The following is a 26,283-nucleotide window of genomic DNA, read 5'->3' on the forward strand; positions in this document are numbered from 1 at the left end:
ACACACACTCCTCTCTGGAGTTCCAGCTGAGGCAGCAGTGTTTACTGTAATAGACTTAAAAGATGCCTTTTTCAGCATTCCCTTACACCCTGAGAGCCAAGATTTGTTTGCCTTTACTTGGGAGAACCCCCGAACAGGCCAAGCCTCTCAAATGACTTGGGGGGTCTTGCCTCAAGGATATGTGGGAAGCCCCTCGGAATTTACTAAGGCCTTGCGAAAAGACTTAGAGGGGTGGCACCAGCAGCCAAAGGAGACCGTCCTTTTGGTTTACGTTGATGACCTTTTGATATGTAGCCAAGATAGGCCTTCCTGTGAGCGAGACTCCGTCTCATTGCTCAACCATTTGGCTGAAAAAGGGTATCGTGCTAGCCATCAGAAAATACAGTGGTGCCAAAATGAAGTTAAATACCTAGGATATAAAATATCCCACCATGGCAGAATGCTGTCTCCTGAGCGAAAGGAAGCAATTTGTAGCCTGGACCCCCCCAGAAATGTGAAAGAGTTACGCACTATATTGGGACTGTTTGGCTTCTGTAGGCCATGGATTCCTGAGTACGCCAGGATAGTGCTGCCTCTTTATAAAGCATTGGAAACTGAACAATTAAAAGAGGTTTGGCGTTGGACCAAAGAGCAACAGCATGCTTTCCAAACGCTTAAGATTTTGTTAACCCAAGCGCCTGTACTTGCATTGCCAGATGGCAATAAACCATATCGCCTTTATATCTCAGAAAATAAAGGAGTGGCAGCCAGAGTGTTAACACAGAAGTGGGGGCCTAAACAGAGACTGTAGGATACTATTCCTCAAAATTAGATCCTGTAGCCCAAGGATGGCCTGCTTGTTTAAAAATCCTGGCAGCCGCCTCCATCCTGCTTAAGAAAGCCGATAAAATTATGGTCGGAAGCCCAGTTGAAGTCCTAGGGCCGCATGACCTGAGGAAAATAATGGAAGCTGATGCAGCCAGAGTTTTAAGCCCTAGCCGATTAACCACGTTTGAGCAACAGCTTCTTGGGAGACAGGGAATCACTCTTAGCACCTGCAATACGCTAAACCCTGCAACCCTGATGCCCCAACCAGGACAACTGCTGCATAATTGTGAACATGCCCTTGAAATTGCCACAAAGCCCCGGGAGGACCTCTCTGATTTGCCACTCCCTGATGCCCATGAAGTTTTTATTGACGGCAGTAGCAGAGTGGTGGAAGGCCGCAGAAGAACAGGATTTGCCATAATAGAAGGGAGCCAGATATTGTCCAGTGGAAGATTGCCAGATGGCTACTCTGCACAACAGGCTGAGTTGACTGCGCTTGAAAAAGCACTCTCTCTGTTTGAGGGGCAGAGGGTCAACATATACACAGACAGTAAATATGGTTTCAATGCGATTCACGCTTTCGCAATGATATGGAAAGAGAGGGGTTTCATAAATGGTGTGGGAAAAACCATTGAACACTTGGACATTGTTAAGAGACTTTTAAAAGCAGTTACCCTCCCTCAAAAAGTGGCTGTAATACACATTTTGGCACACGGCAGAGAAAAGGAAAAGAGATTAAGAGAAGGGAATAATTTGGCCGATCAAGCGGCAAAGGAAGCAGCTCTCTCTGATTACAATGTTACAATGAGTTAAAATTAAAATGTTATAATGAAATCAAATAATGCAAAATGAAACATATGCTTGTTTTCCTTGCTTATGAAAAGTACGGGAGTTTTTCGCTTATCTGCTTCGCTAGCAATTAAAGATGTTATTCCCAGCTTGTAGTACCAAAGGTCAAGGATAAAGGAAGTCTGAAGATGAGAACAGAGAAGTGGACCAGAATAGACAGATGCTGAGAAATTAAACAATGATGTATTCTTAATGAGCTATGCATTTTTGATACTATGTATGTGACGCATCTATAGCCTATAAATATGATGACTGTCAGCTATTCGAGAGAGCCACTTGATTGGGGCCCTCCCTTTGCAAAGGTTTTAATAAAGGCAAGACTTTTTACTGATCTGGTCTCGTCTCTATTCCTTATTGGCATCTCAAGGAATTGAGGGCCTTTATTGGTCGGGCTTGCATCCAGGCCTGGCTCCTTTTGTAACACTTCCATCTTCCTTTGACTTCATCTTGGTCAGTCAGTGTGTTCCCCTGTTGATTATTCAATATCCCTACTATTGGTTTAAATTTCCCTTTAATTTCTCTAATCTTTTGGAATAGGGTTCTTGTTCTACCTTTTTTGTTGTCCTCTTCTATTTCTTTACAATAACTATTATTTTAACACACACAGGCAAAAGCTGGACATGTCACATACATTTCTCCAGCTTTTGAACGAAAATTGATTTCTTTCTTGAAATGACAAAGAATTTTATTTATTTATTTTAATTGTATGAAGTGATATGTACAAAAAAGAAAGCAAGAAATTAGCACTCTACTTCTGATTGTTGAAAGAAATTTGCAGATAGATAATGGCTCATTCTGTGATGGAGTATAACCAAGTTTCTTGACCTGCTCTGCCATCCATAGGAATCAAACAGTTACCACATTTTCATGATAGGAAAAATTTAACATAAATGAAATAAATTTCAAATTTAATGTATGGAGAGTGTTGAGTTTCTGCAAACTGAGCTCTTCTTCATGGTTCAGTAGACTCACAGAATAGTAAGAGTCGGAAGGGGTCTATAACCTTCTGCTCGATGCAGGAGTCCAAGTTAAAGAAATACATATCATCTAATGGGTTGACTGTTTAGGGATCTGATAAAAATGTTTAACTTTTGTAAGCCTGTGGCCAGGGCTCTTTTCTTATTAATTCTCTATTTTTAATTTTGAGAAAAAATGGAAACAATTTTCGTGGTTCCATTTGCTGGCCACAAGAGCGAGCCTATTTCCCAGGAATATTTTGGGAGTGCTAATTTTGAGAACAAGCCACAAAACTCATCATCACTCATCCCAACTTTTCTCTACAGACTTCTCCATTTCTTCTTTCCCACAAGGCCCCATTGTTTTGAGAAAGAAAAATGGCAGCTAGCAGCAAAGAGGAACAAGGGAGCACCTGTGAGTCTTGCTCATCTGCCCTTTACATTTGCCCCCATCTAAAAAACATAAAAGAGGGGAGGGGGTTACTCTCCTCTCTCTTACCGGCAACCTCCCAGCATTTGTCAATTCAGGCCAAATTTCCAGCATTTCATAACTGTAGCGCAGCACCTTTTTTTAAAATAGTGAACAATGCCTTGTTTTTAGCCACTTGGGTAATAATTGTTACTGCTTGTTTATTAAGCTTCAATTAGAAAAGATGACAGAGCACTGGGTCACAAAACTGAAAACCAAAAAACCCAGGCAGTGTCTTCTACCATGCAACCTAGTTCCAATCTAGTCAAGAACAAACTGGCCTCAAATGGGGATGTACATCAAAAGCCACATGTAGTTTATGGAGGCCTGAAAGAGCAGTGTAATAAGCCATCCAGATATGATTCTGCCTATGCGCATTGCCTGCAGACGCCTGTTCTTCCTTGTCTGGACTGGGGTGTAATCTTGACCTATTTAAGCTTATAGGGAAAACAAAGGAAGTGATATATTAGTTCAAAATGTATAGCCCAGTTCTGTGCATGTTTACTTGGAAATTAAGACTGTAATCTAAACCCCCTTTGTACCAAGCTGCGGGGAAGGTTTAGAGTGGACAGAGATGGTCAGATGCAAAAGAGGACAGGGTCCCTGTAGCTTAACAGCAGGTGCAGTTCTGAAATTCCTTCTACACACTATTAAAGGTTCAGGAAATTTGTCTTTTTTTATATCCGCCCATCCTAGAAATAATTTAGGCTGAGGCTGTTTGACTGGCCTAAAGTCACACAGTGAGCTTCATAGAGTGGAAATTTGAACCTAGGTCTTCCCACCTCTTGTTTCATCCACTATACCACACTGGCTGTGTTTTATGAATGTTGAGAGATTCTATGGGGACTCTGTTTAAAAAGAAAAGTAGATACAGATTTAAAAATAAAATAAATAGCTGTACTTGTTAGTTGGGGTTTGTCTATCAGAGTATTAAAGAAAGATGACAAAATGGTTGATTTTCGAAAGCTATTCCATCCAGTAGAAGTGGCAAGTTTAGATTTTAGCAGAGCTTTAGTCATTTGGCTCCAATTAAAAAAACAAAAACAAAACCCTAGTGGGTCAAGACTGGAACAGTGCTATAAATCCTGGACCTAAAATTCACCCACATGAGTATCCCATTGATTTCACTGGGCTGTGCAAATAGTACATATTCAGAATTGGTGAAGCTATAGTTTGCCTAGAGGTAAAATGATATGTGGGAAGGAATCAGTTATGGTAGGGACCATTTTATTTAATAGCCAATGTAATCATTTGGAAGAAGCAAAGACAGCAACTTCTTTGAGTTTTGAACATGGATACAGGGGAAGCTTATAGAATGGCTGCCTTAATTCACGGTAACTGCAATCTTGCAGAACACTTGTATTTCAGTAGCCTATGAGAGGGATGGAGGACCTTTGTGGCCTTCCTAATATTACTGGACTGCAATTTCTGAGGACTACAACTGTTATTGTCCCTGACTATTGGCCATCTCTCACTGGAACTGATGGGAGTTAAGAGCCCAACATCAGGAGGGCCACATACTACAGTGTATGTAAAAGCTAGAAACTGAGCTGTAACCCAGAAAGACTCTGGCTCTTCAAATATCACTTCACCCATAAACTCACTTGCCGACCTTAGTCAAGCTGCTGTCTTGGCAGCTGAGTTCCTGCAACTGCATCAGTCCTTTTTCTATTGAACTCCCTGCTTATGATGCCAAGTATCAGTCCTTGAAGATGTGACACCATGATAAAGAAAAATGCCTCCGAGTAGGGAATAGCAATGGGTGGTTTGGTTAATGTGAATATACCCAATTCACACTTCTTGAAGAAATCATATACAATCCTAAATGCAGCTATCCTTCAAAATTCACTCTTCTCTAAATTTTGCAATGCAGCTCTCCAACCAAAACAGTGGGTACAAAAATTTGTGTATTAGGAGGAAACATGCATAAAAATGCCTATTAGGAAAAATACTGCAAAAATGTGTAATTAGACAATTTGCTTACAAATATGCTTGTATTAGGAAAAATATGTACTGAAATGCTGACAAATTTGTATGAAGACTGTGAAATGTGGCCAGCTGAATTCAAGGCTGGCAAAATGAGAAATAAATTTGACAGATTTGTCCATTGCTACCTCTGAGTGTGATTAGAATAACCATAGGCAGTCACACGCACCTGGGGCTAGGGTTGCCACTTTTTTCTTCTTCCCCAGTGCCTATGCGGTTAGAGTTTCATATACAAAGACTGGGTAAAATTCTAAATTCACTTACAGGGACAGGAGTAAAACTCACTGGGCATGAGAGGATTTACTTTGTGAGTAGCAGGTGAAGCTTTACCCTCCATATCAGGGAATGTAGAAGAGTCGGACCTCTAGATAGGATGTCAGCCCTACAATTAGGAAGCAAGTAATTTGAGTTCCCCCATTACTCTTCTTAAAGCTGTAATACTATGCTTGAAAGTAAGCCCCGTTGAACTGCAAGAATTAGGCTCCAATCCTGTACCTAGGAGTAAACCCCACTGACCTCAACGGGACTTATTTCAGCGGAGACAGGAACAAGCACTGCTCTGTTAGGTGCTATTTGTTAATCTGCACAACTCTCTCTCCACTGAGAGATTTGCACAGAGACAAGAGGGACGCCTCCTACAGCGCCTTCATCATAGGCCAGCGAAGGAGATATTTTACACTTTCGTACTGCAGAGACAAGAGATGTGTTTAAAAACTTTCTCACAGGCATAACTTCCGGCTCCCAACTGAAGTCCTTAGACTCCTCTACAGAAATTAATAAAGTGGGCAGGTTTAGGGGCTCTCTTTTTTTGCAACTGTTTTGAAATAATCATGCTTCCCCAATTACTCTCCTTTGCAAGAACTCTGTGGGGTTCTTTCAAAGAAAGGAGTAGTGTGTTGTACAGGCAGGAAGAAAACATAGAAGAAGTTAAATCCTGGCATTCAGAGTGCAGTTGTTATACTTTATAAATAACAGAAAGCATTAATTCGAAACGGTTTGGAAGCTCAGCGTCTCCACCTCTTCTCAGAATTGAAAGCAACATTTCACACAAGGAGACTGACAGAAAACAAAGGCTGTAATTGCGTAATATTGGCCAGCTCTGCAAAAGGTGAGAAAACCTTTTAAGTCTTGAAGGCTTATGCAATGGAGGGGAGAGTTCAACTTAATACCCGAAGTACTAGTAAAGCACAGGGACTGGACTTCTTTGGATACCTGACTCTTGCTCTTCCGCTGAGAAAGTCGACTCTTCTATCTCTATGGTAAAGGCCCAAGACTCGTTCCCGCCACAGAGTTGCGGCGTAGGGGCTCGGCGGAGAGATGGGGGCGCTGGCGTCGACTCTCTCCCATTTCTGCCCTACTGCTCTTTCCTGGTGGAGATGCTCTAGGTTTGCAGCCTCAGCTCTATGATGTGGGGAGGTGTTTGCCTTTTGTTCCCAATAGGGTTTCTACAGCTTGCTTTCTTCCGGGGTGGGCGGGAGACGATTGTGATTATGGCGGACAGGGAAGGGAGCTCAGATCCTGAGCCTTGCGCTCCTCATCTGGAGACGGAAGGCGAGGCTGCCGGGGATGGCGAGTTGGAGTGTGGAGCACCCCAGGAATTCAACGGCAACGTGCTTTATAGGTATGTAGAAATGTAGATTTTATTAAGTTCTGAAGCGTAGTCCTTTGCGTGTCTACCTAAAGTAACCCGCATGAAGTTGAGTTGCATTTAGTCTCGGGTAAGTATGTATAGGATTTCAGCCTTAGGGTGATTTTTAAAAAAGCAAAACTACTGGGTGTTTGATCTATTGGCAGATTTGTTTTTTTAATTCTGTTGCGACTTCATGTGCATATGTCTTGAGTTTGATTTTTTATCATAGAAAGGTATGATGTAAATGTCCAGATAAGTACATGAAACAGAGCCCTCTCGGTAGTGCTTGGTTTGTAAACTGAGTGATGCCCAGGTGTAGGTCGGCTTGGAAATCGCCACGCCCTCTTTGCCGGGGTTCTTTATTTCAAATCAGGGTGCTCTGGAGAGGGGCTGATTGTTCTTTCTCGGTATAGAGAGGGACAGGCGCTCTAAATGTTTTTAGAATTTTGAAAAGTTGTAGGAAGGAACTCTGGGGTTGAATATGGGTTCTATGCCTAGTACAGTACAGAACCTGGCTCTGCTGCACATTTAGGTCAGTATCCATGGTGCCTTTTTTCCTAGAAAAAGAGATCCTTGACTTTCAGTTTACCTAGCTCCTACAAACACCTCCCTCTGACTTGGAAGTCTTAATCTCTGCTGGGTAGACCCTCTGTAGTTACTTAGTGATGAGGTGAATGCACTTTGTCCCTGCTGAAGGGCTCCTCTCTATCCATTCTTACTTCTGTGGTTGTTCGCTTGCATTGAAAATAGCTGAGCCTCACCAAAAATTAAATCCTGGGTGTATATGCACAGATGTACAGGTAAAAGTCATAGGTAGTGTAACTAAGCAGTAGAAGTAGTATTGGATGAGGGAATGTCATAATTAACATTCTGTCTCTTCCGCTCTGTATTGCATTTTTTTAAAAAAATATTTTTGTTGCAGATATGTAAAGTGCTTAGCAATTTCTGTTGAAATATAAATCAGTGTACAAGTTAAATAAATAACATAATGGCAACCAATGCTATATATGCTGAGACTATTGACCGTCTTCTGTTCTGGTGTACTGTCAATATCTGCAATTCAGTCCCTAACCCACAATACAATTCTGCCTACAGTTTTTACACTGCCTAGCAAGGTAGTATTAACAGATCTTATCGGTACTCTACTCTTTCTTAGCCAGCTCACTGCAGAGTATCACAAGATAGTCTGAGCATGGATTTTACAGGTTATTTATGAAGCAGAAAGCAATATAAAAATAATTTATTATTTATCTCTAGGAACTTTTATTTGCTCTCAGTGGGGGGGCTACAGTGTTTTTGGTCTTGTTGTTCTGCAGTTAAAATGTATGTTTACCAAAACACATACAGAGCTGCAGGAACCAGTCCCAAGTAATTATTTTTCAGGGTGTTGTCATTTTATGTTTCATAATCTAATGTTTTAAAAGCACCTCTTTTGTATTTTGTTCGTTACTATGGAGAGAATGTCAATGTATATAAAGTTTAATGTAATTAGTAATCAATTTTTAAAGTTGAGTATACATCAGTGTTTGCTACTATTTTTTTGTGATATCTTTGCATGTGGTAGGATTTTACACTTTCGTACTGCAGAGACAAGAGATGCGTTTAAAAACTTTCTCACAGGCATAACTTCCGGCTCCCAACTGAAGTCCTTAGACTTCTCCACAGAAATTAATAAAGTAGGCAGGTTTAGGGGCTCTCTTTTTTTGCAACTGTTTTGAAACAATCATGCTTCCCCAATTACTCTCCTTTGCGAGAACTCTGTGGGGTTCTTTCAAAGAAAGGAGTAGTGTGTTGTACAGGCAGGAAGAAAACATAGAAGAAGTTAAATCCTGGCATTCAGAATGCAGTTGTTATACTTTATAAATAACAGAAAGCATTAATTCGAAACGGTTTGGAAGCTCAGCGTCTCCACCTCTTCTCAGAATTGAACCCAGCTGGGCTTGCTGCCTTGCCTTTTATAGCTGATGGTACATATAGTCATTTTTTTGATGTGTGGAGAGGCATAGTGAAGAAGAAAATAAGCATATAATGCTTCAGTGGATTTTTAGAATTGTTTTGTTTCCTCGTAACTGGTTGGGACACATTGGATTGAAGGGTGATTTATAAACATATAAAAACCATTGTTCTGAAAGGAGTACGCAAGACCTTATGATTCTGTCATGATGTAGGGACAATTCAGACAGGCAGTGGCCCCAACAAATTGCCTCTGTTTGGTCATCCTTTGGTGGTGGTTGCCTGTGATCACATGGAGATAATTCTGTGTGATTGTACCTGCTTGGGGAGCAGGCCTAACTCCCTAGGGCTGAACAGAGTGGCAGAGCTAAGGCCGCATTTGAAACTTTGCTGCTCGTGCTGGCCAGGGCAGATGGATTGGGGAGCAGTAGAAATGCTGGGTTTTGCTGTTTCAGCTTCAGGCTGCTACAGCAGAGAGACCCAGAATGGGCCTATTGCCAGTAACTGCAAATGCCCCATTTCAGGTGTTTACACTTGCTACGACCAGTGGTAATTTCTGCCCACCAATACTTCCAGTGGGTGCAGTGAGGACCTTTGTAGCAGCAGAGACCTCCCACTGGCAGAGCCAAGCAGAGGGACATAATCCCCTCCAGCATGGCATATGAGGGGTTAGAATAGCTCTGTTGTGCAGCTTAATAGGATTGCAGCCGTTCACTTTGTCATGGAGCACTTTCTGAAGCCACTGTGATTGTAGGGATTGTTGGAATGGTAGTTAAGGACTTTTGGTTTACACACAACTCTCTCCACACTATTACAAGTACAAACGACCCTTGCGGAATTGTCTGACAGGAACTGCCACATGTGTGAACCAACCCTTGCTCTCCAGGCAATAGCTCTGAACTGTATGTAGCTCTTTGAATGTCCTACGATTTCATACATTTTTCTTGTTAAATTATGTGTATGTTTTTTTTAAACAGGGACAGGAAGGAATGGGCTGATGTTGAGCCAGTACCTCAGGATGATGGGCCAAATCCGGTAGTTCAGATCATATATAGTGAAAAGTGTAAGTTTTGAGGCCCCTTTTTTTTTTTTAAGTGGGATGCCTACATAAGTAGAAATGCATATGGAAATCTGGTCATAAAAGAGAGCTTCGGCTATGGGGAAAAAATGAAATGGACTGTCTTCAAGTTAATTTTGACTTATGGCGACCCTATGAATAGGGTTTTCATGGTAAGCAGTATTCAGAGGGGGTTTACCATTGCCTTCCTCTGAGGCTGAGAGGCAGTGACTGGCCCAAGGTCACCCATGGCTGTGTGAGAATTTGAACCCTGGTCTCCCAGGTCGTAGTCCAACACCATGACCACTACACTATACTGGCTCTCATCGGCTATGGGGCTGTATACAAATGCAATTATTATTATTATTATTATTATTATTTTACTACTACTACTACAACAACAATAATGGGCTGGATCCTGAATAGTTCGGCCAGCTCCAACTTCTCTTCCCAGCTGACTTTGCCTCTTAGATCTTTTTATCCCCTGTGATCTTTGCTGCTGTCCCTGCTTCCCACACTGTTGCTCAGTTGTGCTTCCAAACAGTAGCCATAACTGGTTGGCACTCACCTTTGTATTCCCATAGCAAAGTCACTCATCATTTGTTGAATGTTTTAATTTTCCAGAATTGTTGATAAATTTAGGCTGCAGTCTTCTGGACACTTAAATGTGGGAGTAAGCCCTGCTGAGCACAGTGGGCCGTAAATCTGAGTAAGCATGCATAGAATTTCACTAGTGGTTTTTAAAAAACAATAATAATGTCAAACTCTTCAATATTATTGCCTTTATGGAAATCAGAGATGGAGCTGACAGAAAGGCAATTGGGATGATTCAGGACATGGAAGAGGGTGTGGGATTAAAACTACACTTGTTTTTAGCAGTAAGGCGGGGTTGAAGATTGTTTATAACCTTACCTGCTTGTTAGAAAGCTAGTATTAAAGCTACATGTGTATGAAAAGCTGGAGTACACGTTTAAACCTCAGTCAGTGTTGTTTGGCTGCCCTGGGCTCCTTTGGGAGGCAATAGATGAATAGAAATGAATGATGTCAGGGTTTTTTTAAAAGTAGATAACCTAGATGCAGACAAATCAACAGCACTCATATTAGTTCATTCTGCTGTTTCAACAAGCAAAAGCTAGCTATGTCTATGAACTTTTCTATTTGCTATACAGATGGAAGCAGCAAAAGGTTATTCCAGTTTCAGGTGCCTTCCGAGGTTACTGTGTCTTCAGTGAGCCAAAAAGGAGACCGGTTTCCTCTCACTTGGAGCTTACAGTCCAAGTTTCAACAGTAAGAGAGGCAAAGGAAAAAGAGGAGGAGAAGAGGCAAAGTTAACATAGGATAGACGTGAGCAAATGCAGTGGGTTAATTTCAGTTGAGAATGCAAATTAAAGGGTAAAGCCATTTTGAGGGGGGTTTAAAGGAAGGGAGAGGAAGGTGGCAAAAAAGCCCCGTGTTGATGTTCTGTGAAAAAAGGAGCAACAAGGGAGAATGGGCAGAGTTGATGAAGAAAGCAGTGGACTTTGAGATAGCATAGGGTGCCAGAGTTGAAGAAGGGAAGGTCCCAGGCAGGGACATGGCAGGAAATAAGGTCAGGGAAAGGGTGGGGCAAAGCTGTAGAAAACATAAAAGGACACAAGTAGTTTGTGCTGAATGGGGAGCCAGTTTAGGGATTTGAAGAAGGCCCATCTAGCATCCAAGTCATCAGAGATGTGAATGATTTTGGCAGCAGAGTTTTAGACAGAGGTCAGAACATCTCTGTCCTCCAAGGAGGATGAGACTGTCAACAATTGCTAGGTGTGATGGCTGTGTACAATCTTTGATATTGGGGGTGTTATGCCTCTAAACACCAGTTGCTGGGGATCACCAGCGGGAAAAGTGCTGTTGGGCTCATGCCCTGCTTGTGGGCCTCTTATAGGCATCGGATTGGCCACTCTGAGAACAGCATGCTGGACTAGATGGGCATTTGGCTTCTTATAACCAAGAAGGAAGGACAAAGAGTAATTTGATATAATGCAGGTTTTTTTCTCTCTAGTTAAAGATGTATACGATTATTTCCGAGCTGTTCTGCAACGCGATGAAAGGAGCGAAAGAGCTTTCAACTTAACTGGGGATGCCATTGATCTTAATGCCGCAAACTACACTGTGTGGTATGTAGAGATGAAGAGTATTTTTTCATTTATTCTTAAAATGAGGGGGGGAATAGAAGAAATAGTCTGAATTTCTCTTTTTGTGTTTGTGTGATATCTTTAATATTTGGGAGGCTTTTTTCTGAATAGCTTCATAAAAGCGCCTTCATTAAGTACAAGAAAACAGTGGTGAAACTGAGTTAAAGATGTTAACCTCTCCAGGCCTTGTTGCAAAATGAATGATTAGACCATTTCCTTGCAGAAAACTACTGCTCACATGAGACTCGTATACCACTCGTAAGAGACTTGACTGCCATAATGCATGAGATGTAACCTCTAGTTGAATTACTGCAATAACATCTAAATTTGGCTGTCGGTTGAAAATATGCCCGGAAACTATAGCTGATCCAAAATGTAATAGCTAGATTCTCCTGTGGAGCAAGCTGGGAGGGCCATACAATATCTGTCCTCACTGGTTAATGGTTGCAGATTTGTTTCTTGGCCCAGTTCAAAATGTTCACCTTTAAATCCCTGAATAGTCGGCCATCTGAAGGAGCACATCCTCTTGTGTATTCCTCCTTAGGTCTATCATTCTGCTAAAGAGGAACTCTTTTGTGTGTCTTTGTATGTTGAGATATGAATAATGACAGTAAGATAAAGAGCTTTTTGGGGGGCTGCGCCTTTGATCTCCCATCCCAGGGAGACCAGGTTGGCTGACTCTCTCTGAGCCTTCAGAGACGTTAGAAAATCACCTTGTTTTAGAGGGACAGTAAAGCTGATTTTAAAGCGGTGTATAGCTTGTGTGAGTTTCAAACCTGCTTTAAAGCTTTTTTATGTTTGATTTTATTGTCGTGAAATATGATTTTGGATATAAGCTGCTTTGAGAGCCTAAGGGGGCTAGTAAAGCAGAATATAACATTTAAAACAAATGCAAGTATTCCCAGCTGCAGTTGCCAGAGCTTAGTGTCTTTAGCCCTCTGGTAAGGAGGACTCCTAGCAGCATTTGACACACTATCTTCCATGGCAGTTCAGAAAAGAGAAGAAAGTTCTAGTGTTGCAAGTGAAAGAAAAGCCTGTTTTTCTCCCCTGAACCTTCTGTTCATGTCAGAGGATTCAAAGGACAGGCAGAGCCGTGCTGAATCTAGGCAGAGGTTTGGGTAAGGTGAAAAACTGCCGTTTCTTCTCTTCTTCAAACCTCCATGAGAACAAGCGAAGGCTCTGCCTCTTCCTTGTGCCCTCTGGTCAAATGAGTGAAGGCTCCGCCTCTTCCTTGTGCCCTCTGGTCAAATGAGTGAAGGCTCCGCCTCTTCCTTGTGCCCTCTGGTCAAATGAGTGAAGGCTCCGCCTCTTCCTTGTGCCCTCTGACAAACACAGGGGCCTTGGAAGAATGGTAGGGATTTCTGTCACTTGTGCACCCCACCTGCTGTCTCTTATATCATATCCCAAGTTTCCTGCAAGTGAGAGAAGTCTCAGCCTCTCTTCTAATGGCTCTGCGTTTGATGGAGGACTTGGGTTGAGGCTGAGTTTGTTTTCAGGTTGCAGAAGGGAAGAAGCAGCAGGAGCAGCTTCTGCCATCCTTGCTGCCATCATCTCACAGTGTAAATCAGAGAAAACCCTTCCTCTCCTTGCTTTTTGTGCATGCCAGAGGACTTGGGCTTTTGGGAAGCTTGGGAGCAAGGACAAATAGGGGTCTGGCTAGTAAGCCAGACTGATATTTGTGGACCACTGTAGAAATAAGCTTCTCCAGAACATGTTGCCTCCAGTCTTTTCAAATTGAATATTTTGTCATACCTAGTCTTTATTTCATCCTGCTGAATGATGAGTAAAAAGTTTTAAATGTGCTGATGTCCCAGTGAAGATGAACAGACCCTATACACACAGATCCTTTTCTGGGTTGTATCATTTGTCTCTCATATTGTATGGTGTTGACTCTGCTCATTTGATTGCATGCTATTTAATTTGCAGGACAAAGTGGGTATGTGATGCAGGCATTGTACCAGCAGTAATGCTGTTCAGCCATGGAGTAGGACCGGCTCTCAAATGTTTGGCAAGGGATTTTTATTTTAACCTCACTATGTAACACAGTTGGTTTCCCAAGGACAAATCCATTGCCCAATCAGAATTATTGCTTTGTTTGTTACTTTCTCTTGACCAATTCTGAATTATTGGCAGTAATAGCTTTTATTCTACATTAGTACAAAAGAAAAAGAAACAACAAAGCCCAATATCAGATTGTGTTTTACTTGTTCTGCAGGCATTTCCGCCGGGTTCTTCTGCAGTCCTTGAACAAAGATCTACATGAGGAACTCAGTTATATCACAGCGATCATTGAAGATCAGCCAAAGAATTATCAAGTCTGGTAAAATTTGGCTTCTTTTGATAAGAAAAGTTATTTCCCTTGTGGAAAAAAAAACACTTGCCTTGGTCTTGTTCGTCGTCTTTTATGAATTAGAGTCTGTGCAGGATTGTTACATGGAGACTGTTGTATACAGCAAGAATGTTTTAAGATGAGGCGGATTTTGTTTATGTGACAACACTGACATGCATAATAAATTTTGGAGAAATACTCCAATTATTTAATTAATTAATTATAAAAAAACAACAAGAAGGTAGGAGTGTTTGCAAACATGCACAAAGGACAGCAGAATGAAAAAGGGAAAAAGAATGAAGCTGTTTTGTCTATCATTATTTGTATATCATGTAAGAAGAATTACAATGATGTATTAATATATTACAGCAACAAGGTCAAGTTCAGCAAGCTAAAGATATTTGGCATGGGAGTGGGGGACACCCGCAATTATACAAAATACAGGACTGATGTCTGCTCAGTAATAAGATACAGGCATACCCCGCTTTAACATACGCAATGGGACTGGAGCGTGTATGTAAAGTGAAAATGTACTTAAAGTGAAGCAATTATCTATGCATGTACTGCACTGCAATCGCCACTAGATGGCAGCAGCATCATGCCATTAAGTGTCTGTAATTGCGAAGCACATGTACGTTAAGCGGGGTATGGTGGCGTATGGAGCGTGTACGTTAGAGCGAGGTGACGTTAAGTGAAGCGATGTTAAGCGGGGTATGCCTGTACAGCACAAGTAAATATGTTGTTATGCAGGATCCACAAGCACCAGTTCAGTGGCCCAACCGCTGCAATGTTGCTGCATGGTTTACCCCTGTATCATTTATGTGCTTGTGCCACCTTATATCATGTGTGTGAATGGCTTTGTTCTACTGTACTCAATCTTGTATGTGCAAATCAGGGGGATGCATTGCATCCCCTGTGCACTAAGTTTGACAAAGCTTGGTCCGAACAGTCTCACAGGCCAGATGGAGAGGCCTGGCAGGCCAGAGGTTCTCTACCACTGTTGTAATGCATCACTGACATAAAAGTTTCAAATGTAAAGGGAGTCTTTTGTGAACATTGCACCTGCTGGCTTAACATATCCCTAGAAAGCTTTGTTTCATATGACCTGAAAATGTTTGTTTTAACAGAAAGGTTTATGAAGACTCTTGGCCTGGTTTAGAGTGTGAAAACTCCTAGCCTGAAATCTAACCATGAGAAGATCAGCTTAAAAATTGTAGCCCCCTTTCTGGCGCTGCTGCTGCTGCAGCTGCACATATTCTTTATGCAGCCTATCCTGTCCGCTCTGAAGAGCATTCACTATGTAATTTCCAGGGATGGGTTGCATGTCTGAGAATAAATCCTTTAACCTGAACATTAATTCATCCAGAAGTTTACTATTCCATACACATGACTAATGCTGCAACAGTGCAAACCTGTATGTCTATAAGGAAACAAGCCCCACTGATTTCAGTGGGACTGTTCCTAGTTAAGTGTGTGTATAAGACTGCAGACTTAGAACCCCCCACTTTTTGTTTAAAAAGAAAAAAATTAGAACATATTAATGAAAGAACAATAATTAGGTATTTACATTAATATTTGATTTGCAAAAGTGAAGGTAATAGCCTTATATTAAGTCTTGCCAGTCGGACCAGCAAAAAAATTGTCTATGAAAATTACTGTCTGCTCACCTATGCTAATGGCATAACTAACTAACTTTACTTTTGTAAACTTCCCTGCCTGGCCACCTGGGTACAATGTGTACTAGGCAAATCTATTTTCATGCCTGTCTTTGTCCCTCTTTAGTTATCCTTGGTGTGTACGGCAGGCTGATCTTGCCTCTACTTCCTCAATCTGCTTCCCTTCCTTGCTCAATTCAGCACAACAGTCTGTGCATTTCTTCTGTTAACTGTCCAACAATAACTTGAACTCAGGAGGGCAGCCTAAGTAAATGAGGCTGCTTTACTCCAGTGGTAGAACTGCAGCAGTTCACACTGTTAAAGCTATAGCATCTTCCTGTACTTGGCCAATGGGGCACTGCTACCTGGCTGTAGTAAACTGCCTGAAAACCGTTTACTAACAGGAAAGCTGTATGCAGGCCTACATCGGTTTTCCTGATATACCTTACCAGGAGAGCATGTATTGGGGTGTTGCATCAGTGGGAGGGATTGTGTGCGGCTCTGATACGCTTAAGAAGAAGAATTGCTCACTAATATTGTGCATAGAAAACATGGCTGATTCACACATGCATGTACATCACTCGCATGGCGCCTGTGGCGTCAAATAATAAACTCGTGCATGCAAATGAGCTATTGCAGATTAATCACTGCAAGGAGAACTTTTTTCCTGCCTAGTATAAACTCAAAATGGCAATATTTTTCAATGGGTGCAACTCACACTTTCAGTGGAGGATTGCCAAGCGGTGTGATTGATTGATGCAACTTATATCGAATTAACCCATAGTAGAAGATGAGAAACACGCAAACATAACGATGTGTTGCACTTGTTCTTCAAGTGCTGGTCTGTTGAGCTCTTTTGCTTTCTAATACAAATACCTATTACCCTTATAGGATGGCATTTTAATTTTAAAAAAAAAACAGTAAACAGACACTGATTGGATGCTGGGTTTTGTTTTATTTTGGTTTAAATAAGGATTTCTTGATGTTTAGGCACCACAGACGAGTGTTGGTGGAATGGCTGAAGGATCCATCCCAAGAACTTGAATTTATAGCAGACATTCTTAACCAGGATGCCAAGAACTACCATGCATGGCAGCATAGGCAGTGGGTCATTCAGGTATTTTGATGTTGCTCTGAGTAGCAAAATGCCCATTGATATCCTGAGTGGGATGTGTTTTGAGGGAGGGCTTGTAGATTGCAAATTACCCTAGGGAGTGCAACCTACTATGGAATCGCTTTCAGTAAGGGTCAGACCACCACTCATTCTGGTGGGTGGAAGGCAGGTTTTGCCCCTGTTGGGCCGCAGCTCCTCCGCGGGGGCCAGGAAGGGGAAAGGCATGAGTTCAGGGTCCCCAGCTGTCAGAAGGAGCGATAGATCCAGGAGTCTCCGCAGCATAGGGGATGTGGGAGTGAGTTGGAGCCAGGGTCAGTTCCCACGGATGGCGCGCTCTTTGAAGAAGCATGTGCCCCACCCCCAGACCAAGACGAGGAGCCGTTGGAAGTTGCTCCGGAGGGCGCGGTCCCTCCCCCTCTGCCTAGCGATTCTCGGGAGGCACCAGGAGAGCAACCTCCCCCTGACATCGAGCTTGTTGCCGAGGCCCTTTTGGACGAGACATTGGACTCCCGCCCCCTGTCACCCAGCGCTCGCCCACCCCCCGTCACCCTGCGCTCATCGTCGTGAGAAACGTACGGGTCAGAGGCAGGACTTGAGAAGGAGTCAGAGATTAAGATCAAGGACTTTCCCTACTTAAACCTGGGGAGGAGCTGCTGAGTCAACTTTATACGTTGCAGAGCATGTCTAGAGTGCAGCTAGGGAATTCTAGTGAGTTAGTTTAGTGCTCTCTATGAAACGTACTGCTTTTGATGTATCTATTACTCTAATAAAACAAGAATTAATTACACCTGCGTCTCAGCCTCGTGGATCCCACTCTGAACGGGACAGCCCCCTCTGCAATGTCATCCCCAGTTGTACTGCTTTACTTTTCTCCCATAGGAATGAATGGCAACCATTTACCAACCTGCTAAGAAAGCAAAGAGGTGCCCTTGGACACCATCTGTGCTCCTGAATTCTGGGTTCAGTTTCTTGGTCATGCTAGAGTATGACAGAAAGTTGGGAACTACCTTTTATGTATACAGATTATTAATGCAGTAAAATAACTAAACCTAGGTCAAGTAATTAATCCACTCTCATGACACATTCTCCTATGCATGGTATCCAAGATGCTGTTCCATGTTCATATTGTTGTTCCTCTCATGTGTATTTTCTCTTACAAAAGACTGGCTTGTTATCCAGACGTTATTTTCATCTTGGAATTTATGCTGACTGACTCTTAAGTTGCTTCAGTTGCAGTTACGTGTGGAAATGAGGCAATGTTCCAAATGTATTTCCTCTTTTGACATGTCCACATTATTTGTGTGTGTGTGTGGTTTTTTTAGGAATTTAAACTGTGGGATGATGAATTGGAATATGTTGAACAGCTATTGAAAGAAGATGTCAGAAACAATTCTGTCTGGAACCAAAGATACTTTGTAATTTCAAACACAACTGGTTACAATGATCCAGCTGTTCTAGAGAGAGAAGTCCAGTAAGTAAAATTAATACTTGACTTTCTCTTATGTCGTTTACACTTGTCACAGGCAGAGGGTTGCATCCTGGATCAGGTGACTGCCTGGCTAACCTGGGTGCTGCTGCTTGTGTGTGTATGTATATATTGCATTGTTTTTTGTTTGTTTTAATATCTTCAATTTTGTTGTTAGATAAGGCAGCCTTCACCAATTAATCTGATGTCCTCCAGAAGTTGGGGACCACAATTCCCATAATGAATCCCCAGGTTGGTGAAGGCTGAGATAAAGACATAAAAAAGCAATGCCCTTAAATTTTATTTTAATAAAGATTGAAACATATTGAACCTCTTTATGTCTTCTGAATTATTTTTTTTGTACTAGCTTTAGATGCACCCCACTTATTTTTTAAAAAAGAATCTATTTAGGGAGCATTTTTTCCTTGTAGAATATTGTTTATTAGAGAAGAAATAGGGGACATAAAAATGTTCTATGGTATCTGGCCAGCCAGCTTGCTCTCTGCTGTTTGGAACTGCTTTGATTGCATTTCTACTCTACTTTATCAAATACTGGTTTCTTTTTCAGGTATACCCTAGAAATGATCAAGATGGTGCCTCATAATGAAAGCGCTTGGAACTATTTGAAAGGGTGAGATATAGTGGCTCTGTGTGTTCTGTGTATCTGCTAAAGTGCAGAATGTGCTAATAGGTACAAGATCCAGCTTTCTGAGAGTTTTTGCTTTCATTTTAAAAACAAATGTCTAGCCCCTTTGACTGCAAAGACTTGTCAAAGTATGTGGACAGTGCTTACTGAAACCATAGAAGCCAGTGAGGTTGCTGAATATGATTTTCTGTGGTTGGGAGTGGAGCTTCAAGTGCCTTGCCCTCCCCCATGACCAGAAAGAAATTATGCACAAGGAAACATAATGCAAATCTGTTCATTTTGCCTAATTGATATACAGTGCAGAATAGTACACTTTTTTGGTTGCAGAATTTTCATTTTTTTTAGCAATGGTGTACACAAACCCTGAATATTTTGTAAATCTAAAGTTTGTAAAAAGCTTTTCCAGAGGATTTACTGCTGCCAATTCTTGTGGGAATAGCACACTGCAGCGCAAACAGAGGATGTTAAGTCCCAAAACAGCATGGAATGCAGTCACGAAATGGCTTGCAGCTTTATTTTGCTAAAGGGCTCTGTCTTTCCTGCAGTGCTAGAGTGGTGGAAGTTCTTTGAGTGCTTCAGATGCTGTTGCACATGCAGAGTGAAGTTAGTCATTTTGGGCACTTGTCCATTCATATACCAGAAACGGCTTCCCTGCAGTGGAGGCCTTGTGGCCTTACGTTGCAGTCAAAGATTAGGAAAGAAAATGGCAGATGATGCAGTGCCTTCAAAGTCAAATTGAAGAGGAAGGAGATACTGATGTGGATGTGGTTGTGTTCAGATTTTGAAATTAAAAACTTGTAACTATTGGGTCTGCCCCGGCATTCAGGGTTAAAAGACTAGAAGAACGGTTGTTGAGTCTCCTGAATGTAGTTTTCATATTTATCTTTCATTTTATTATTTATTTAAGCCCTTTACATCCCATCTTTCTGTGCATAGAGCAATGCCCAAGGTGGCTTGCAATTGGCATAGTTAAAAAAACAGGCTACAATAAAAGCATACCATAAAGCCAAGAGAAAATAGAACTGTTTCGGAGACCAGGAAACAAGTCTATAGTCTTGTTGAAGTAAAGTTTATACTTGGCATCCAGATGTCATCTGGGAGGAGGCCAGTCAGATCCCCACGACAGGGAGTTTCAGAGCCCGAATGTCACTACACAGAAGTCACCCTCCTGTATACTCACCAAGCATAACCCCCTGAAGGGACTGTGACATGGAGAAGGCACTTTTCTGATGACCTGAGTAGGTGGGCAGAATCATGTGGGAGAAGATGGTCCTTCAAATATTCAGGTCTTAAGCCACCCAGGGCATGAAAGGCAAATGGTCAGTGCTTTGAATTGGGCTTGGAAATTGCCTCAGACTGCAGGTGTGTGCATATTTACTTGGGAGTGAGCCCCACTGAACTTTCTGGGATTCCCTTCTGAGTTAATCATGTTGCATGGTTGGTTTGACACTGTTGCAAGGTGGGTGCAATTTCATTGTTGCACAATATCAGGTGGCTTGAAATGTGATCCTCCCCCCCCCCCCCCAAAAGCAACCATTACTTTCTGGGTTGCTGGTTGTTCTCTTGGAGAGGTTATTCTCTGCCTCACAGAGGTATGCAGCAGCACTGCTTGTCTCTAGAACCCTGATGCTCTTTGTAGGAGTAGGTGAGCACCAAGGCCCTGGAGAGGGGGAGACTGCTGCATAGCTTCCTTGTGATTTGCAAAAGGGCATCTTATTCAAGATAATAGCTAGGTGCATTGCAGTGTGCTCCAGTATAATGTGTGCCTGGCTGAGAGCCTGTGGTAGATGGGAAGAGTTCTGCAGCTAGCTTCTGGGATCTTCTCCCATGCCGTGCAGGCAGGGGTCAGTTGGCTGGCTGTTTGTTTTTTGTAATTGGTATAACAAGTGGTTTAAATATTTGACTTGTCAAATCAACCAGGTATTATTTTTGCCGGACAAATGCCCCACCCTTGGCTCCATGGAGATGATTTCACGAATGTTTAGCCCTGTAGCTTTGGATCAGTTGGGAGACTGAAAAGAAGCTTGGACAGCTGTAGCAACTGCCAGGAGAACTGGGCAATGGAGACTGGACTGTTGTTGTTTTTAACAGGGGCCTTATTTTGAGTTCAGAAGTGGCTAGGTGACCAACATCGGCTCAGCCCAATGAGGCAGTCCCACAAAAGCCATTGGCAAAGGGGTTTTTGAGCCACATCTCTGACATCATGAATAACCACAGGGGTCCTGTCAGAGTTCTCTCCTTAACACACCTAGTTGTCTTGGCTGAGGTGTACCACATGGTTGCCCTGCCCCACCCCCTGCCTGAGTCCTTTATAAGGAGGAGCTGCTTCTTGAGAGGCATTGCCACAGGGGAGAGAGATGGTGCGAGACCATCAAGAAATGTAAAACTACTTTTGATATTTCGATGAGCATGTATGTATGTTAGTTGCACACAACTGAAAATTGTACAGGATCTGGACTACTCATGTGAAATGTATAATTTGGGCCAGGTTGGGGATCCTGTGGCACTCCAGATGTTGTTGCACTCCAGGCCCATCAACCTCAGTCAGTGTGGCCAATGGTCAGAGATGATGGGAGGTGGGGTCCCACAACAGCTGGAGAGTCACAGATTCCCTTGCCATGGATTAGACTTCGGTGCGGAGCAAATTGCCAGATACTCCTCTGCGTGCTGAGATGTTCTTCTCTGCCTTGTTTCCTTTTTTGGGTTTTTCCACATTTCCTTATGTAATTGCATCATAGCTATATTTGGGGGCGGGAGGTAGGGATCTTTGCCCTTGTACTCTGAATATCCAGCACTGATTTTTTATTCCAGTTGAGATGGGTTGCAGGTTAATGATATTTGATTGCATTTGTGTCCCATGATGATTTGTGGTTGCTCACTTACCACTTTATATAGGCACTTAGAAGATTTCTAAGTTTTGTAGGAAATGTTGGGCTAGTAAATGTACAGCAAATCATATGGTGATTGTATACAAATGAAGTGTGATGCTCACAGTGACATTTTATTTCAGGATTCTGCAGGATCATGGCCTTTCAAAATACCCAAACCTCTTAGAGCAGTTGCTGGAATTGCAGCCAAGTCACAGTTCCCCTTACCTGATTGCCTTCTTGGTGGACATTTATGAAGACATGCTGGAAAACGAGTGTGAAAACAAGGAAGCAACTCTCAACAAAGCATTAGAGGTTAGTTTTAAATAGTTGATTAGCTTGCCTCTTATCCTTTTAATAGTCTAGTAACAACAAACAGATGGTTAACTCGTATCTTTCTCTGTTCTCCTGTGGAATTTAATCTCAGAAATGGGGAAAAGGTCTGTCTGAATGTGATTGCACCAAATTTGTTCCAGCAAACAAATTTAAGGAAAGAATAGTGACTTCTAAATTAACAAATCACAGAGAGTTAACTTACTCGTTTTTGCAGAATTGTATATAGGGAGAAATGCAGCAAACTACTACTGTGCCACGCAGTTCAATCTGGGAGTTACAATTTTGAGGGAAATATTTGTTTAAAATGCAGTGATGTTTATATGCTATATAGCTGCTGTAACCCCCCTCTAGGATGCACACCTTAACGGGGGTTTGAGAGTGTTGAAGGGGTTTGAGGGGGTTTGAGAGTGTTGAAGAAGCTGAGAGCAATACCATCAGGAGTCTAGACCAAGAGTCTAGACTCCTAGCAGGGGCACCCAAGGTGGAATGGTCAAAGCTAAGACACCAGACTAACATGCATCCAAACTCAGAGGAAGGCAATGGTAAACCACCTCTGAATACCTCTTACCATGGAAACCCTATGAACAGAGTATCCAAAATGCAACACGAGATAGTGCTGGAAGATGAGACCCCCAGGTCAGAAGGCACTCACCAAGCTACTGGGGAAGAACAAAGGACAAGGACAAGTAGTGCTGTGACTAATGACGCAGCTGGGTCAAAGCGGAAAGGAAGCCCAGAGGCTGATGCGCACAAATGCGAAAGGAGAGTCCGGAGTTGTACGATGCACACAATAGGAACATGGAATGTGAGAAGCATAAACCAGGGAAAGTTAGAAACTGTCAAGCAAGAAATGGAACGTATTAACATTACAATACTTGGTGTGAGTGAATTAAAATGGACGGGAATGGGACATTTTCAATCAGGCAACTACAAAATCTTTTATGCAGGAAATGAGAAATCAAGAAGAAACGGGGTTGCTTTAATAGTGGGAAGTGATGTAGCAGAAGGAGCTACAACGCAAGGTCTGAGCGAGTGATATCAATGAGATTAAACGGGAAACCTTTAACATAACCATCATCCAAGTGTATGCTCCAACAGCAAACGCAGAAAAAGAGGAATAGGAAAGATTTTATGCAGAAGTACAGAAAAAAATTGATCACACACCAAAACAAGATGTGCTGATAATTATAGGGGACTAGAATGCAAAAGTAGGGAACAGAAAAGAACTAGGAATTGTGGGGAAATGGGGCTTAGGAGACAGAAACGAAGCAGGAGAAAGTCTTATTGAATTCTGTGAAGCCAATAATTTGTTTCTTGCAAACACATTTTTTGAGCAACCGAAAAGATGACTCTACACGTGGACATCACCAAATGGTCAATATAGGAATCAAATTGATTATATAATCAGTAGGAGAAGATTGAGAAGTTCCATACTTTCTGCGAAAACAAGATCAGGAGCAGACTGTGGTACAGATCATGAACTGGTCATATCGAAAATCAGAGTAAAGCTAAAGAAGACCAACAAAGCAATCATAATGCCAAAATACAATTTAAATAACATCCCAGAAGAATATAAAGATCAAATAAGGGACAGGTTTGAGGCCTTAAACTTAGTTGACAGAGAACCACAAGAACTATGGAACGAAATCAGAGACATGATCAGGGAAGAATGCAAAAAGACATTACCTCTAGTTAAAAAGAGAGAAAGACCTCAGTGGGTGACTGAAGAAACTCTTAAAATGGTTTAAGGGAGAAGGAAAGCAAAAGCAAAAGGAGATAGAAACATGGTCAGAACCCTAAATGCAACAATACAATGACTAGTACTTAGGGACAAAGAGAACTATTACAATAGTTATTGTATAGAAATAGAAGAGGACAACAAAAAGGGAAGAACAAGAGCCCTATTCCAAAATAATAGAGAAATGAAAGGGAAATTTAAACGAAGAGTAGGGATGTTGAATAATCAACAAGGGAACACACTGACTGACCGAGATGAAATAAAAGGAAGATGAAAGCAATACACTGAAGAACTCTATAAAAGAGATGCAAGGATGACAGATTCATTCATGGACGAACTGTATGATGAAGCACCAGAAATTTTAGAATGTGAAGTGAAAGCTGCTCTTAAAATACTTGGAAGAAACAAATCACCAGGAATAGACGGCATACCAATAGAGTTGCTACAAGCTACTGAGACTGAATCTGTCCAAATTTTGACAAAAATTTGTCAACAAATACGGAAAACTAAACAATGGCCCACAGACTGGAAGCGTTCCATATATATCCCAATTTCAAAGAAAGGGAATCCTAGAGAATGCAGTAATTATCAAACTATTGCCTTAATATCCCATGCAAGTAAAGTAATCCTCAAGATTCTGCAACAAAGGCTCTTACCATATATGGAGCGAGAAATGCCAGATGTCCAAGCTGGATTTAGAAAGGGAAGAGGCACCAGAGATCATATCGCAGACATATGTTGGATAATAGAATGGAGCAAGGCATTTCAGAAGAAAATCACCCTGTACTTTATAGATTACAGCAAAGCCTTTGACTTTGTAGATCATGAAAAACTATGGAATGCTTTAAAAGAAATGGGTGTGCCACAGCATCTGATTGTCCCGATGCACAACCTATACACTGGACAAGAGGCTACTGTAAGGACAGAATATGGAGAAACTGACTGGTTCCCCATCGGAAAGGTTGTGAGACAGGGGTGTATTTTATCACCCTATTTGTTTAACCTATATGCAGAACATATCATACGGGAAGTGGGATTGGACCAAGATGAAGGAGGTGTGAAAATTAGAGGGAGAAATATCAGCAATTTAAGATATGCAGACGATACCACACTACTAGCAGAAACCAGTAATGATTTGAAACAAATGCTGATGAAATGACAAGAGAAGATTTATGTAACTTTACAGTTGAAAATGAGGACATTGAACTTGTCAAGGATGATCAATACCTTGGCACAGTCATTAACCAAAATGGAGACAATAGTGAAGAAATCAGAAGGCGGCTAGGACTGGGGAGGGCAGCTATGAGAGAACTAGAAAAGGTCCTCAAATGCAAAGATGTATCACTGAACACTAAAGTCGGGATCATTCCGACCGTGGTATTCCCGATATCTATGTATGGATGTGAAAGTTGGACAGTGAAAAAAGTGGATAAGAGAAAGGTCAACTCATTTGAAATGTGTTGGAGGAGAGCTTTGTGGATACCATGGACCGCAAAAAAGTCTAATAATTGGGTGTTAGAACAAATTAAACCAGCACTACCATTAGAAGCTAAAATGATGAAACTGAGATTATCATACTTTGTACACATAATGAGAAGACATGATTCACTAGAAAATACAATAATGCTGGCAAAAAGAGAAGGGAGTAGAAAAAGAGGAAGGCCAAACAAGAGATGGATTGATTCCATAAAGGAAGCCACAGACCTGAACTTACAAGATCTGAACAAGGTGGTTCATGACAGATGCTCTTGGAGGTCACTGACACGTAGGGTCGCCATAAGTCGTAGTGGACTTGGAGGCACATAACAACAACAGCTGCTGTCACTATTGCTGATTTTCAGGCTCTTACCTGTTTAATCTCAGCTACAATGAAAATGCATTATCTTCTGCTCACAGGCTTTTCATTTGTGTATCAATTCTGTCTCTTTCCCTATATGCCACTTAAGGTAGTATCAGATTCTCATTAAATGTATAGTATATTCTCAGAACTTGTACATTATTGTCAGGAGCTTCTAGCCAGTCAATATCCATCAGCTTGCCTTCTTGCGTAGATTCAGCACTCTTAGAATAGTATTCAACCAAGTCCTTCTCAGAGTAGACCCACTGAAATTGATGAACCTAAGATAAGCAAATCCACTAACTTCAATGGGTCTACTCTGAGAAGGGCTAATATTTGAATACCACCTATAGTAATTAGCTTGGTAATTGATTTTTTTGAGCCTTGGCTCTCGCTTATGGTACATCAAGGAAGGCACAGTCTT

At 41.8% G+C, this 26,283-nt stretch overlaps 2 protein-coding genes across 3 annotated transcripts in view; one reads left to right on the plus strand and one right to left on the minus strand.

The window, feature by feature from the left end:
• FUT10 (fucosyltransferase 10) overlaps nucleotides 1-6,458 on the minus strand; it is a 24,249-nt gene extending 17,791 nt beyond the window's left edge. Inside the window, exon 1 of the mRNA XM_061633695.1 lies at nucleotides 6,280-6,458. The gene's annotated coding sequence lies outside the window, so the exon portion shown is untranslated. The remainder of the gene's footprint in view (nucleotides 1-6,279) is intronic.
• FNTA (farnesyltransferase, CAAX box, alpha) overlaps nucleotides 5,973-26,283 on the plus strand; it is a 23,732-nt gene continuing 3,421 nt past the window's right edge. The window contains exons 1-8 of one of the 2 annotated variants that reach the window (XM_061633745.1): nucleotides 6,271-6,688; nucleotides 9,628-9,713; nucleotides 11,740-11,854; nucleotides 14,088-14,192; nucleotides 16,847-16,973; nucleotides 18,293-18,441; nucleotides 19,004-19,066; nucleotides 22,092-22,263. In XM_061633745.1, the coding sequence (XP_061489729.1) occupies nucleotides 6,471-6,688; nucleotides 9,628-9,713; nucleotides 11,740-11,854; nucleotides 14,088-14,192; nucleotides 16,847-16,973; nucleotides 18,293-18,441; nucleotides 19,004-19,066; nucleotides 22,092-22,263 (1,035 nt within the window). In that variant the 5' untranslated portion in view covers nucleotides 6,271-6,470. Of the gene's footprint in view, nucleotides 6,689-9,627; nucleotides 9,714-11,739; nucleotides 11,855-14,087; nucleotides 14,193-16,846; nucleotides 16,974-18,292; nucleotides 18,442-19,003; nucleotides 19,067-22,091; nucleotides 22,264-26,283 lie in introns of both variants that reach the window. The other variant, XM_061633755.1, reaches the window with a different exon arrangement.

The sequence above is a fragment of the Rhineura floridana genome, chromosome 1, assembly GCF_030035675.1.
Source record: "Rhineura floridana isolate rRhiFlo1 chromosome 1, rRhiFlo1.hap2, whole genome shotgun sequence".
Classification (NCBI taxonomy): domain Eukaryota; kingdom Metazoa; phylum Chordata; class Lepidosauria; order Squamata; family Rhineuridae; genus Rhineura; species Rhineura floridana.